The following is a 16,495-nucleotide window of genomic DNA, read 5'->3' on the forward strand; positions in this document are numbered from 1 at the left end:
GTTAAAAATTTCCAAGAATTGAATTAAGGACTCAAAAGCAATACATTGATTTTAAATCAATGATGAAAGTGAGGACTGCAGATGCTGCAGATCAGAGCTGAAAATGTGTTGCTGGAAAAGTGCAGCAGGTCAGGCAGCATCCAACGAGCAGGAGAATCGACGATTCGGGCATGAGCCCTTCTTCAGGAACGTCAATTCTCCTGCTCCTTGGATGCTGCCTGACCTGCTGCACTTTTTCAGCAACACATTTTCAGTTTAAATCAATGATGACAAGCTAACAAAGTAAATGTGCTGAGGCACGAATCGATTCAACTAAAAATACTAATGAGACTCAATCATTCATATTGCTGTATTTACCTCATCATCAGCCAGTCTGGAGAAGTCTGACTGGCTTCCGATGTAGAATTCAATTCCTTTAGAAGCTCCCTCCAGGGTAACCCCTCGGATCAGGAGTATGGTCAGAACCACGTAAGGGAATGTCGCAGTGAAATAAACCACCTGAGCACGGAGAGCACCTTGTTAGATTTTCCTGTATTACTGGTACAACAGAAGAAAATAAAACCTTGAAGCAATACAAGGCCATGTGGCCCCACCATGCAATAAGATTCTGCCTGATCACCCTGACACTTGCCCTCTCCAGAACCTTTGACTCTCTTGTACATCAACAATTTGTCAAACCCTGCCTTGAATATATGCAATGAACTGACCTCTACTGCTTTCGGAGGAAGAGTATTTGAAAGATTAAAAATTCCACTTCATCTCTACCTCATTTGGAGAACCTTATTTTGTAACTGTGCTCCCCGTTCGAGATTCTCTGAGAAGGTCAAGCTTTCTAAGACCTTTCGAAATCTTTGAAGATCATTTCTTGGTCTCCTAAATTCCTGTGAGTACAGGCTCAAACTTATATTTTCAAAAGAATTAATACAAAGATGTTCCCTGAACTTTCTCCAATACAAATATACCCCCTAACTAAGGAGACCAAAACAGTAGCTGCTGTACCTTTGTAGCAAGTTTTGCCTACTTTTATACATCATTCACCTTGGAATAAAGACAATATTATCCAACCAAATGGCAAATTAAATGGATTCTCATCAATGCATCAAAGGGAACAGATGACAAACTGAAGAGGAATAGTAACATGGAGGATGTACGCAAGGATAGCGTTTTCATCTAGTTCACAGGGTTTGCATGTTGAGACTTTGTTTTGTGATACCTTGTTATAATGTGCTTATTTAAACACTGCTAAACCTATAGACATGAGGATCTCAAATTTGAATTTAGGCAACAAAATATGAAGATTTTTATTACAACAAAATGGTTTCTCGATTTAAAAGAATACTATAAAATGGCCTGTGAATCATACTGCTGAACATACTGCTGATTTGCAGAACTAACTTGCAGTTGAAAGATAAGGACAATAGAGTTTTCATAAGATAAACACTGATACATTAATTGATCATTTGAACAAACGTTGAACTAATACATGGCATGACAATTTACGTAAATTAGATATCCTTCTTAAAGGAAATACCATTGGATTAGCCTGTCTTCAATCATATCACCATATTACAATTGATTGGACATTATTTTTGTAGTTAAGAACCCTTTCCCAGAAAATATCATTAGATTAATTCGCTGTAAATCATATGTGATTGGTCTTTCTTGCAATTAAGACTGTACTATTTCTTTAAAAACACGTAAATAATGTGTAATTTTCAAATGTAATTGCGCAACTTTTCCCCAGAACACAGAAGCTTCAATCTCTGTGTTGCTGGATAGAATTGCATCAAGGTACCTTAACTGAATCAACTAATGACCCTTGTTTTTTGAATAGACCGCATTTGTCGATTCCTTTGACCGATCTCGAACCCTTCTTAAGGGGACACAGGTCTTCAGACATAATAACAGAAATTACACAATGAAAAGAATCAGTTAAAGGTAATTCTTAGGTGAAAATGTGTTGCTGCTTAAAGCACAGCAGGTCAGGCAGCATCCAAGGAACAGGAAATTCAACGTTTCGGGCCAGAGCCCTTCATCAGGAATGAGGAGAGTGTGCCAGGCAGGCTAAGATAAAAGGTAGGGAGGAGGGACTTGGGGCGATGGAGATGTGATAGGTGGAAGGAGATCAAGGTGAGGGTGATAGGCCGGAGTGGGGTGGGGGCGGAGAGGTCAGGAAGAAGATTGCAGGTTAGGAGGGCGGTGCTGAGTTCGAGGGAATTGACTGAGACAAGGTGGGGGGAGGGGAAATGAGGAAACTGGAGAAATCTTATCTTCACGATCCTTATCTTCACGATGGACATCCAGTCCCTGTACACTTCCATCCCCCATCACGAAGGACTCAAAGCCCTCCGCTTCTTCCTTTCCCGCCGCACCAACCAGTAACCTTCCACTGACACCCTCCTTCGACTGACTGAACTGGTCCACACCCTGAATAACTTCTCTTTCCAATCCTCACACTTCCTCCAAACTAAAGGAGTTGCCATGGGCACCCACATGGGACCCAGTTTTGCTTGTCCCTTCGTAGGATATGTGGAACAGTCCATCTTCCGCAAAACTACACTGGCACCACCCCTCACTTTTTACTCAAAGGTAATTCTTACCCAAGAAGCTCACCTCCTCACTGGGTAGGTACATAAAAGACACAGCAAGTTGTTCCTGACGTCAAGTTGGACCTTATGAGATTTCTCACCTGATTCTGCATTAAATCTCACCTTAGCAAAGGCTGCTCATGTCACTAACAGATTCCACCCACAGCTGTTACAACATATTCCTTCAACATTAATAACTACTAAAGGCACATTACACTGGAATGTCACATGTTGTGATTCTTCTAACAGCCTTAAAATTACATTTGCTCTTTGGTTTGGAACCTATCCAACAATACAACGGGGATGAAGGTCAGAGCTTTGTTAGTTAACCTCTGTTGTCCTCCAACCTATCACAGAATCTTCCTTTTATTCACCGAACCATATTCCCCATGTCCATTGTCTTAAGAAACCTCTTAAATTGCTATTTATTTCTCTCGGTCAGATGAAAGTCCATGGAAGTGAAAGATTAGCTTGGTTTGTCTTGACAGGTGCTTCATAAGCTGTTGAGCATTACCAGCATTTTATTGTTTTTACCTAATGATTGTTCCTCAGGTCTCAGTCCCATCCTCATGTCCAGAAAAATCTCATTTCACTCAAATAAAATCCTGATCCTATCGTGTTCAATCCTTCCCCATCACCACCACCACTACCCACCCCCCCCATCCCCCCCAACCCCCGATCCTTCCTCAGCCTTCCACAGCAATTGGAAATTCACCCAGAATTCCAGTGTCAGTGAGTGAACCCCTAGAATGAGGGACACATTGCAGGGGTTTGGGGAAGTTGCTGTTCTTTCCCTCAGGAGAATGTCCTTCAGATCTCCCTCAGGCCTGAAGTGTTGATGAATTATGAATCTCCCATTTCCCATAGAGACACTGTTAACATCACCTGGGAGATAAACCAGACACTTCACAAATTATTTATCGTTTCTAGCTTTACTGTTACTTTGTCACGAGTTTTAACTCTATTTATCACCAATCATTTATCTTTCCTGAAGATTTGATTCCTTTTGATAATGCTGCCCCAACTATTAGCCAGGCAAGAAGCAGACAGAGGGCTAAATACCAGATTACCTCCCCAGTCTCATCCATTGAACTGGAACGGCGTAAAACTACTTTACTACAGAAAATAAGAACAAAAACATGTAGTAAGTTAGGACACTCTTTATTACACACAGATGTTTTTAGACATAGTGCATCAATGTATCTAACAGACAGAGTTGTGTAATATCTAAATTAATTTTTGATTTATAGAAGCTTTGATTCTTGCACTCAGAAATAAATTTGAAGTTTGATATTCTGTATGACTTTTTTTCCCTCGTGTGTATTGATATTTTTCAATGTAAAGCTTTGTTCAAACAAGTTGATGAGATTCCCTGCAGAGCTGATTTGATGTGAAAGAGTTTCTGACAATGTTTCACTGACTGCTTCACAATGCACTGTGAAACCTATCTGGTTTAGTCACTATGTCTTCCAATGAATTCAGATCCTTCATCTTACTACACATGGTATCTACCTCCAGACAGTTAATCTAAATCCAGTCTCAGGACTGTGTGTTAAAATAATAACTTATTACAATTAAAAGCAGAGAAATGAACATCAGTCACACATGATTCTAACCATTTCATGTTTAAGCATTCTGGTCATGAATATTATCCTTGAAGAGCAAGAAAACAAAGAAAAGTGTTTTGCTTTATAAATATTGTCAAAGTTTAAAGTCTGGTTGAAGATTTGTAGCTCGGGTGTCCGTTGTTGTGGTTCTGTTCGCCGAACTGGAAGTTTTTGCTGCAAACATTTCGTTCCCTGGCTAGGGAACATCATCAGTGCTATTGGAGCCTCCTGTGAAGCGCTGCTTTGCTGTTTCTTCCGGTATTTATAGTGGTTTGTTCTTGCCGCTTCCGGGTGTCAGTTTCAGCTGTAGTGGTTTGTATATGGGGTCCAGGTCTATGTGTCTGTTAATGGAGTTTGTGGATGAATGCCATACCTCTAGGAATTCCCTGGCTGTTCTCTGTCTGGCTTGTCCTATGATGGTAGTGTTTTCCCAGTCAAACTCATGTTCCTGGTTGTCTGAGTGTATGGCTACTAGGGATAGCTGGTCGTGTCGTTTTGTGGCTAGCTGATGTTCATGGATGCGGATTGTTAGCTGTCTTCCTGTTTGTCCTATATAGTGTTTTGTGCAGTCCTTGCATGGTATTTTGTAAACTACGTTGGTTTGGCTCGTGCTGGCTATTGGGTCCTTTGTTCTAGTGAGTTGTTGTCTGAGTGTGGAAGTTGGCTTGTGTGCTGTTATGAGTCCTAAGGGTCGCAGTAGTCTGGCTGTCAGTTCTGAGACGCTCCTGACGTATGGTAGTGTGGCTAGTCCTTTTGGTTGTGGCATGCCCTCGTTCCGTGGTCTATCTCTTAGGCATCTGGTGATAAAGTTGCGTGGGTATCCGTTTTTGGCGAATACCTTGTATAGGTGTTCCTCTTCCTCTTTTTGCAGTTCTGGTGTACTGCAGTGTGTTGTGGCTCTTTTGAATAGTGTCCTGATGCACCTTCCCCACAGGAATGGCCCCTACACTCACCTCTGCCTCCTGACTCTTGACATCCTGGCACACTAATGGTGCCTCCCACCAGTGAAGACTGATGCAAAGTCCCTATTCACTTTCTTCACCATTTCTTTGTTCCCCATTACTACTTCCCCAGCCTCATTTTCTAATGGTCCAATGTCCACTCTCACCTCTTTCTGACCTTTTATGCATCTAAAGCAACTCTTGCAATCTTCTTTTATATTACAATCTGCTTATCATCAGATTTCATCTTCTTCCCCCTTATTGCTTTTGTAAGTATCCTCTGCTAGTTTTTAACTGCCTCCAAATTTCCAGACTTCCCACTAATTTTCACCACATTGGATGCTTTTCCTTTTGATTTTATGCTATTCCTGACTTCCCTTGTCTGTCGTGGTTGCCTCATCCTCCCTTTACTATGTTTCTTCTTCCTTGGGATGAATTTCTGTTTTGCCCCTCAAACTACCTCCAGAAACTCCTGCTATTGCTGCTCTACCGTCCTCCCTGTTATGGTCCCCTTCCAATCAACTCAGGTCAGCCCCTCCCTCATGGCTTTCTGGTTGCATTGACTCAATTTAAAGATCTTACACCAGATTCCTGCTCTTCCATTTCAAACTGAAGGGTGAATTTTATCATATTATGGCCACTGCCCCCGATGGATCATTCACCTTAAGCTCCTTAATCGAGTTTGCCTCATTACACAGCACCAAATCCAGAATTGCCTGTCCCCTGGAGGGCTCTATCACAAGTTGCTCGAACAAATCACCTCGTAGACATTCTGCAAATCCCTTTTTTATTGGATCCCCTACCAACCTGATTTTCCTCGTCCAGTTGTATATTGAAGACTCCCATGATTACTGCAATTGTGCATCATTTTTTACATGCCTTTTCTACCTCCTGATTTATTTTCTGACCCATATCCTGACTGCTGCTGGGAGGCCTGGACATAACTCTCATCAGGGTCATTTTTGCTCTGCAAAGCCTCAATTTTCCAAGATGGCGACAGTGTAGCAGGGCTGCATGCAGACTCTTATCTAGAGCTCATCCACTTCCATCTACGTTTTAAAAATCTTTTAATTTCTGCTCTCTCTTGATTTTTTTTCTTCTCATTTCTTGTTTCTTTGGTGGGTTGGTCAGAGGCAACAAGAGCGGGCTTTACACGGAGTGGTGACAGCCTTCCGGTAATTGGAGGTGGCAGTGATGGTAGCAAGGACATTCCCCTGCTCCTCCAGCAATCGGAGACGGAGGTGATGGACTCTTTAAGGTGCCAGTGCTGGCATATTGGAGGACGGTGGCTGGAGTGAGAATCTTGGCACACCAGCAGACTGGCCTGTCAGTGGAATGAGGCACTCCGGCTCGCAGTAGGCCCAGAGCGGGGACACCTGGTGTCACCAAGGCATCAGCAGAGCAGGAGACTCCTGGCTGGAATCACGGGAGGCCCGGAGTGGGAACTCCTGGTTGTGGGGCCCAACAGTCTACCCAGTATTGGAGGCAGCATTGAGATGGGCCCAGCAGTGATGAGATGGCGCCTGAAGAATGGTGACTCCTCTAACAGCGGGTCCAGTGCAGTCAGCTGCAAGTCAGTGGAGATGGGCGAGTGACACAGTTGTGGCATCTCTCTCCAGTCTCTCTTTGCAAAGGCATATTCCAGCAGGAGATGTGGGACAGTCACAAACTCCCCCTCCTTAAACCGATTTGTAGGCAACATGCAGTGGCGCAGACAATCCAGGCATACGAGAAGAATCTCACAGGTACTGCCCTTCTCACCATGAGCCAAGTGATGTCATGGTGCTTGTTGGAAAATTCTAGCGATGAGGCATTCTGCGAAATGACTTTGACAGTCTGCTGACTAACCTGTCCTTTTCCCACAGGGTCTTGAGGATGTTACATACTGACCTCTTCCTAATAGACCTGTGGTGAAAAGTGTTTTGAAATTCTTCACAAAGGACAGGCGATATGGAACAGTTTAATTCCTTGGAGCAGTCTGCAGCAACAAGACCAGTCCCATCCTTCACAACACCAGGGACAAGTAGAACCTCAGTACATAGTCAGATTTAGTGTTTGTGTACTGAGGAGCTACACACAGCTTGATGCAGCCACACACAAAGAAGGACAGGTCATACACAAGAGAAACCAACACTTGTCACAGATGTGGTCACATTGAACCTCATATCATCAGTCATCATTTTCGCCACCTCCAAACGGACCCCACCACCAGGGATATATTTCCCTCCCCTCCCCTATCAGCGTTCCGAAAAGACCACTCCCTCCGTGACTCCCTCGTCAGGTCCACACCCCCCACCAACCCAACCTCCACTCCCAGTACTTTCCCCTGCAACTGCAAGAAATGCAAAACTTGCACCTACACCTCCCCCCTTACTTCCCTTCAAGGCCCCAAGGGATCCTTCCATATCTGCCACAAATTCACCTGCACCTCCACACACATAATTTGCTGCATCCGCTGCACCCGATGTGGCGTATAAGGGATGAACTCAGACTTCTCCAGTTTCCTCATTTCCCCTCCCCCACCTTGTCTCAGTCCCAACCCTCGAACTCAGCACCACCTTCCTAACCTGCAATCTTCTTCCTGACCTCTCCGCCCCAACCCCCACTCCAACCTATCACCCTCACCTTAACCTCCTTCCATCTATCGCACTTCCAACGGCCCTCCCCCAAGTCCCTCCTCCCTACCTTTTATCTTAGCCTGCTTGGCACACTCTTCTCATTCCTGAAGAAGGGCTCATGCCCGAAACGTCGATTCTCCTGCTCCTTGGATGCAGCCTGACCTGCTGCGCTTTTCCAGCAACACATTTTCAGCTCCTCAGTAGGGTCCATCAACTCCAATTTCATGCAGTAACAAGATATTGTCTAGCCCTACATCTCGATATTATTTAAAAAGTTCTTAATTTAGTTTTTTTCAAAAAATTCCATCTGTTCTTTTAATTTGTAACCTTAAATATTTCCCTTATTTACCTTCAACCTGAAAGTAGCCAATAATAGTCATGTTAGTAGCTATTATCAACCAATGAACTTATGCCTTACCAGTGATGTCACTCTGCTGTGTTAGGTCCCGAATCCTGGGTTTCAATTCATCATTTTTATTAAAAAAACCTGACAAACTATGAACCAAAAACCAATAGACAGCATGTACCACATCTAATAACGTGTATGGCAGATCAGAGTGCAACATTACTTCACAAGCTTGGCTTTAACCTTTGTCAGATAAGGGAGGTTTATTATTATTTATTAAATCAACACTATTACTTTTCCGAATTTGCTGCGACTTTATCGATAAAATAAACATTCACCTTGTAATATAGGCACAGCCCTCCACACTGCAACAGGACCAAGGCTGGCAAACTGACCAAAGGAACACTCCAAGAAAAACAATGGTATCCCAACAAGGGCCAGCATGACAGAATAGGGAATAAGGAATGCACCTGGAAAACAGCGGAAAGGATTTCAATTTTCAAGTGAAACTCCATGCTTACACTGTGTGGGGTGGATTAAAATTTACCCTGAAATCTCTACGAATGTCCAAATTCCCGTTTTGTGAATTTCACTCTCTAACACAATCAGATATCTTTTCAGGTCACTTTACACAGTCATGTTGTAACATTTCTTATACATTTGCGCTTGGTTTCCATCAACCCAATGGTGTGGGTTGTGAAGAGCCCTGATTTGAGCAGTTTTGATGATAATGTACAAACCTGAACACAGGGCCTGACTGAGGAGCCTGCTATTCTGAGGATTTCACACATTGTGCAGTAAATATATCTGATGTGGATGGCTCATGCATTCTAAACAATATCAATTGAAAATACATTGCAAATTAATAAATGAACCATTTACTTTGGTTTATCAATAGCATATATTTGATGCATCACATTGCTAATTTTAAACTATTACCTTGACATATCTCTCTCTTCATCAGAAAATAGTAGTCAAACTTGTTAGCTGTGGGATTGAATTTACCAGTTCACATTGAAATTGTTTAACTCTGCATTATTTACTATATCATTTTTAGTGCAATAAACATTTGTTATTTACTGAACTACAATTTTCAGTATAAGTCAACAAATCGATCCATTTAGTTCTGCCTTTCTTACTCTCCGATATTTTTAATTTCTCTACCATACCTCCTCCATTTTTGTAAGCCAGGTAAGGAAATCTCCAAACATTCCCAAAACCCACTGCATTACCAATCATTGAGAGCAGGTAATCAGTCTTCGAAGACCAGTTACCCCGTTCCACATTCTCATCACCCACAGCACCATGTTCATTGGCGGTATCCTGGGAGAAAGAACTGAAATGGCAAGCTCAGACATTAATCTTTCTCAGACTCGATCTCAAGTGAAATGTATAGTCACCACTCCCACAACTATCGGAAAATGGTGCAGTTCTCTATTTAGCAGCAATGTCTGTCAGGTTAGAAACAGCCAGATGTCCACAGAGAGTCTACAATTCACAACGACCAAAATCTACAAATCAATAGTATCTGAAATTGTCTTACATGGATTTTTACTGTTTTGTTTTGTTGAAATACTCACCGTATCCTGTGGAGGGTTTGGCCGATTGTCATTCAGTAAGAACCGAAATAAATGCCTTCGGTCCATTTTCAGACATCAATGAACTATTCTTCCACTTGCACAAGAATTGGAAGTAAAATGAGGAAACTCCTTTTGGCCAAAAGTCCTTCAACTTCTCATGAATGGATTATTCTTGTTGAGTCAGAAGTCAGCCTCTTACTGTGTTTCATAACAGGTGTAACTCTACTGAGCTAATCATTCAATTTCCACACTAAACATTTCTATTGAGTTAAATGATTTGTTTTCAGAACAGTTACGATCAAAGGGCATTCATTCCCTGTCCTCAGGGTTTGGGCAAAGCGCTGGTTTTAAAAGGAATAGCTTCCAAGTGAATCCAAACCAAGTTGAACTTCAGCCAAAGAAAAGCTATCTAAGATTTCTTCTAAAAATGAACGGGTCTTCTCCCATATTAGAAATATAATTGTCATCCCCTGCTACCCGAGTTCATTTTACGTAATGAAATTTTAATTAGTTTTGAATGTGTGGCTGCAGTTTTGAAATCCCTATATAAGATGAAATGTACATGGATTTGGGAAAAACATGATTGCTTGTCCATTGATCTGGCAGTCTCACCTCTAACCAAATGTTTAAAGTTAGAAGATTATAAGAGAGAAGTAAATCTGTATTGCTTTCTTAGCATTCCATCATGAAATGTTATCGCCTAAATTATAACTATGCTTACTAAAGTGAGGTGTAATAGTTCTATAGTTGGAAAAGTTAAGTAACTATTAAATAGTATGGTTCCTACACTGTTGCCTCTGACTATCAGCAAGTCACCAATTGAAAGAGCAGCACATTAATATTCAAAAGTCTTCATCTGTATTGGAGTAGGTTATTGATAGGGGAAAGCAATATTCTGAATTGTATGATTAGATAGGGCTCTCTCAGTGTGAGATCCAGAGCTAATTACTGAAAAACTTCCATTGCTTTCAAATGTTATTTACTGATCAGCTTAGCCATCTGGCTGGATCATTAGAAGCTTTGCTAGGTGCATGATCTTTTGGCTGAATCACAAACACCAGTGGGTTTGGAAGAGTGATGATTGCATATAAAAATACAACAAAAAGTGTATTCTCTTGTACAAAATGCAATGTGTCACCACATTCAGCGTCATCTTGAAAGACTGAGTTTAATGCAAAATTTTACTGCTTTTGAGTTCATCTTTCCCTCTTCTTCTTAATACCCTCCGCTCCTCCTCCATTCACTGCTTAACATCAGCCAGGGTCTTTGTAACGGGCTCCAGGGTCTTGTCATTGGGCTCTGAGTTCTTAATTATGGACCCACCCCTGCCATTGCCATGTCTCCCACAAGCCTCTATGTCTGAGCTGGAGCCATGGGCCTGATCTCCTACCTACTGCTCTCCCTGCGAAGCTGCCACCAGTCATCGGGATCCTGGCTCAGGCCTCATCTGTGACCTCAGTGCTAGAGCCAGAGCCAGCCAAGGATCTGGGACTGCATGGGGCCCTGCCCCAACCGACTCCCATGCAGAAACAAAAAAAAACACAGGAAGACCGATCACCATGGCAGCTGCAACCGCCATCAATCACCCGAAGGAGCTGTTCTCTCTTGCTGCTGCTGCCCCCTGTCTTTTGCACTGGTCCTCTGGCCCCTACACCCTCCTCTGTCTCTGACAAAAGTATAAAGGCCCATTTTACTACAACTTTCAACTCTGAAGAAGCCTTGTACTGGACTCAACTAATTAACTCTGTTCATCTCTCTATTGATTATGCCAAACCTTCTGTGTTCTGCAGCATTGTTTGTGTTTGTTATTAAGATATTATTCCTGCTTACTGGAGTAACTGACTCCCTGATCAATGTGGTGACACCAGCTCTTTTACACCCTCACCCATCTCCCCTATCTCACCTGAAGATTCTATAACCCAGAATATTGTGCTGACAATCATGTTCTTTCCTCAACCACAACCATCTCTGTGATAGCAATGATATTAGATCCTCATACATTAATAAACACGCACAACTCCTCTGCCTTACTCACAAGACTCCTTGCATTAAAAAATACCATCCATCTTTGCCACACTCCATTCTGCACTAACTTGAATATATTTGCACGTATTTCTGCATTGCAATGGTGGGTTCTTCAATACTTTTCAGTACATCAACCTTTACTGAACCTCCATTTAGTATCCCAGACCCCTGCAAAAATTAGTTTTAAATCCCACCATCACATTCAGCAATACCTTCAGAAAACCAGAACACTTGTATGTCCCACCTTCTCCAGAAATAAATGTGGTGATCCAACACTAATCTGTTCCGGATCGCAATGCACTCTGGAGCTTTCCTGACTTCTTGCCAGCCTCTTTCTGATTGGTCAGAGTCATAGATTCATACAGCATGGAAACACTTTGGTTTACCCTGTCCATGCTGAACATAATCCCAAACTAAGTTAGTCTCACCTGCCTGGTCTTGGCTCATATCCCTCAAAACCTTTCCTATTCACGTATCCATCAAAATATCTTTTAAACGCTGTAATTGTACCCACATCCATCATTTCTCAGGAAGTCCACACACAAACTACTCTTGGTGTAAAAAAATTGCCTCATATCTTGTTCAAATCTCTCTCTTCTCACTGCTCACCTTAAAAATTGCCCGAAACATCGACTCTCCTGCTCCTTGAATGCTGCCTGACCTGCTGCGCTTTTCCAGCAACACATTTTCAGCTCTGATCTCCAGCATCTGCAGTCCTCACTTTCTCCTTAAAAATGTCCCCCTAGTCTTGAAATTCCCCATCTTAAGGAAAAGACAACTACCATCAACTCTATCTATACCTCTCATTATTTTATAAACCTCTATCAGGTCACCTCTCAACCTCCTACGCTCCAGTGAAAAAACGTTTCAGCCTTTCTTTATAACTCAAACCTTCCATACCTGGCCACATCCTGGTAAATCCCTTCTGACCCCTCTCCTGCTTAATAATACCCTTCTCCTCTCTGACTGCACTTTCTTAAACCTTGATGGGGGTCAGGGATGGGAGCAACAATGAGAAAAGAGAAAAGGTTGAGAACTGATACAGAAGATAAAGGGAGAAAGTTCAATAAACAAGGCAGGCAAGAGCATGGCGGGCTATGAGGAAAAATAATGAATTAAACACATTTATTTCAACGCAAGAGGACTGACAGGTAAGGCAGATGTACGTAGGGTATGGATAGGAACATGGGACTGGGATATCATACCCTTTGCAGAAATTTGGCTGAGGGAGGATGATAATTGGCAGCTTAGTGCTTGGCATGTTGATGCTATCAGGAGGATAAAAAGGTGCACAAGACAGGTGAGGGAATGATGTTTTTGATTAGGGAATTCAACTTGTACTTAGACAGAATATTCCTGGGTGATTGTCTAGCTATATGGATGAACTAAAAATAAGAAAGGGGTGATCACTTTGATTGGATTGGATTATAAGTCCCCAACAATTGTCACAGTAATGGTCTGGTACAAGTTAGTTTGCCCTTGAGTTTTTTTTAGAGAGGGGATAATTGGCCAGGCTCCATCGTGCCTGAACTTTGAATGGTTCACTGGGGCCTTGTTGTTTCCCCGAACAAATACTGCTTCAGATCAAAAGCTTGAAAGACCTTTTGAAAACTTGGTCTTGTCAAGGGGACGTGGCCAGCTCTCTAGCTGTTCAGTTCAGTACGGGAGGGAGTAGAGTCATGGGGGAAACTGGAAGCCTTCTCTCTGTCGTTGTGCCCTTCTGATTTTGAACTGTATGCTGCCTGTGCCATTGTTTGCTGTTTGTGCTTAGGGATCTGTGTACTGGGATTGTTGCAGGAATTTTCAGAACAGCATTCTTAGGTAGGGTTTGGATAGGATAAGTTATCGGGTATTCTGTTTTCAGTTCCTTGTAGTTCATTTTATAATTTTGTAAATAAATTTTGTTTGTTTAAAACCTGGCAGTTGACCAAGCTGATGTGCTCCAGGAATATCCACTGTACACCTCATTAAACAAATAGCAAAGTTACAGTCAGACCTAGTCCATGACAGACTGGGGGCTTTTTGTGGGATTTAAACAGCGAGTGGTAGTTGCTAGTGTCTTTTATTTCGGGTGTTGATTTGGTTGGTTTAAACTGTGTTCAGATGGCAATGGCTCTTTCAATCACCAAGGAGGTCCTGGAGGTGGAAGAAGTGACCTCGGGGGTTTTGCAAAAGGCAGATAAGACCAAACTGCAGGAATTAATAGACAAGCTAGGGTTGAATTTACCTCCTAATGTGAGGAAAGATGAGATGAATTCAGCAGTAGCTCAGTATTCAAATTTGCTGGAAACACTATCAGGATCTGTAGAGATGGCAAGAATTCGATTGTAAATGAAGCAGCTTGAGTTAGAGGGGAGAGATAAGGAAAGGGCAGCAGAAATGAAACAGTTTGAATTACAATTAAAATCAGAAGAGAGAGAAAAAACAAACACATTAAGGGCTTTAGCCACAGAGAAAGAAAGATAATGAAGAACTCTAGCAGAAGAGAAAGAAAAAGCAAAGAGATTGAACTTTAGAAATTGACACTTAAAAAGGGAAGTCAGCACAAAAGGATGGAGATGCAGGCTGAAGGTAGGTTTAGTGAGGAAGAGAGTGAGGATGAGCAAGCCCCTGGCAGTCAGAAGCCTAGTGAGAAACTGTTTAAGTATGTTCAAACAAGGCCTAAATTTAATGAGAAGAATGTGGAAGCCCTTGTCATTTCATTTGAAAAAGAATCTAAACAAATGCAATGGCCAGTCAGTGTGTGGGTTTTGTTGATCCAAACCAAACTTGTGTGTTGAGCTAGTGAGGAATTCACATCGCTATCAGAGCAGGTATCTGGGGAGTATGAGTAGGGAAAAGAATCAATCTTAAGCGCATATGAATTGGTACCAGAAAGCCTACAGACGTTTAAAGAATCTAAGGAGGAACCCTGGTCAAACTTATATTGAGGTTGAAAGAATTAAACAAAGTAATTTTGGTAGGTGGATACGAGCTTTAAAAATAGAACAAACTTACAATACCCTTAGAGAGACAATTATTTTGGAGGAGTTTAAAAATTCACTGCCTGACATAGTGCAAATTCATTTGGCAGAGCAGAGAGTTAAAAATGGCAAGCTTAGCAATTGAAGTGGCTGATGATTATGAGTTGGTCCATAAATCACGGTCTGACTTCCTGCATCAATTTCAATCCATGAGGGATAGAAGTTGGGGAAAAGAGAAATCCTCCTGTGGAAAGGGTGAGATAGATCTCAGTGAAGATCATAAGGAGACCTTATCACAGCGTAAAAAGGAAACCTCAGAAGGGGACGAAGAAGGTAAAAGCTCCAGTGTTTTTATTGCAACAAAGTAGATCACATGAAATCACAGTGTTGGTTGGGCTAGGAAAAGCACAGGAAAGCCAGGCATGGGAAAGCAGTATAACCCTGGAAGTGTTGTTGGAGTGGTAACAGTGGGAGCTAGAAAGCTGCATCAGAGTGCACAAGCTGATCAAAGGTTGGTTAAGGAAGAAATGCCAGATCTGCTTTAAAAATATACCTGAAAAGGTAAAGTTTATTCATGTTAGAGTAGCAAGTAAAGAGGTTATAATATTAAGGGACACAGGATTCTCTCAGTCTGTGATGTTGAAGGATGTGGAGGAATATACTCCTGAAGGACTATTGCCAGAAAAGTTACTGGTAACAAGAGTTCATGGTGAGACAAAAAGTGCTCAATTATGTAAAATGATGCTAGAGTGACTAGAAAAGAGTGGAGAATGTGTATAGGAGTACTGGACAAAGTATCGGTTCCAGGAAAACAATTTGTCCTTGTGAATGATACAGCTGATTCACTGGTAGGTGTGCTGCCTACTGTAGTTGAAAGACCTGTGGATACTCAAGCAACTAAAGCACTGCAAGAATCTGACTTGGGAATCTTCCCTGTTTGTGTAGTAATGAGGTCACAGAGTCACCAGTTGAAGGAGGAGAGATCAAAGGGTACAGATAAGAAATCTGAAGTAGCATTAGCAGAGACTGTATTCGATCAGTTAGTTAAGATAAAACAGGAATAAATAAATAATCATGCAAATATCTTTACCTGTGCAAAACTCATTGAGGTTCAGCAGAAAGATGAAAACTTAAAGCAATTGTATCAAAAGGCATATACAGAGAAGGAGTCTGAATTTATCCCTGTGTGCTATTACCTGAAAAATGATGTCTTAATTAGGAAACAGAGACCATCACATATTCAAGCAGATGAGAAATGGGCAGAGATTCATCAAATTGTATTGCCAGTGGGGTATAGAAAGGAAATGTTGCAGGTGGCACATGAATCACCACTTGGAGGCCATTTAGAAGTGAGGAAAACACAAGCTAAAATACAAAGACATTTTTACTGGACTGCACAAGAATGTAGTTGAATTTTGCCAGCTATGTCATGCATGTCAAGTGATTGGAAAACCACCGATGGTAATAAAACCTGTAACTTTAATACCTATTCCAGATTTTGAGGAACTTTTTACCAGAGTCTTAATTGATTGAGTAGGTCCCCTACCACAAACAAAAAGTGGGAACCAATATTTGTTAACAATAATGTATACATCGACAAGATTTCAAGAGGCTGTTCCATTACACAATATCACAGCTAAAAGGATTGTAGAGGAATTACTCAAAGTTTTCACTAGATACAGACTACCAACAGAGATACAGTCAAATCAAGGGTCAAACTTCACATCCAAACTATTTAAGGAAGTTATGGACAGTTTAGACATAAAACAATTCAAATCTACTGCGTACCATCCAGAATCGCAGGAAGCGTTAGAAAGATGGCATTGA

At 41.8% G+C, this 16,495-nt stretch overlaps 1 protein-coding gene across 1 annotated transcript in view; it reads right to left on the reverse strand.

Moving 5' to 3' along the window:
* LOC132814276 (sodium- and chloride-dependent neutral and basic amino acid transporter B(0+)-like) overlaps nucleotides 1–9,746 on the reverse strand; it is a 31,377-nt gene extending 21,631 nt beyond the window's left edge. The window contains exons 1-2 of the mRNA XM_060823462.1: nucleotides 9,681–9,746; nucleotides 358–498 (exon numbers count right to left, since the gene is read on the reverse strand). Coding sequence (XP_060679445.1) covers nucleotides 358–498; nucleotides 9,681–9,746 — 207 coding nt within the window. The remainder of the gene's footprint in view (nucleotides 1–357; nucleotides 499–9,680) is intronic.
* Between the last annotated feature and the right edge of the window lie 6,749 nt (nucleotides 9,747–16,495).

Source organism: Hemiscyllium ocellatum, unplaced genomic scaffold (assembly GCF_020745735.1).
Source record: "Hemiscyllium ocellatum isolate sHemOce1 unplaced genomic scaffold, sHemOce1.pat.X.cur. scaffold_781_pat_ctg1, whole genome shotgun sequence".
NCBI classification, from domain to species: Eukaryota; Metazoa; Chordata; class Chondrichthyes; order Orectolobiformes; family Hemiscylliidae; genus Hemiscyllium; species Hemiscyllium ocellatum.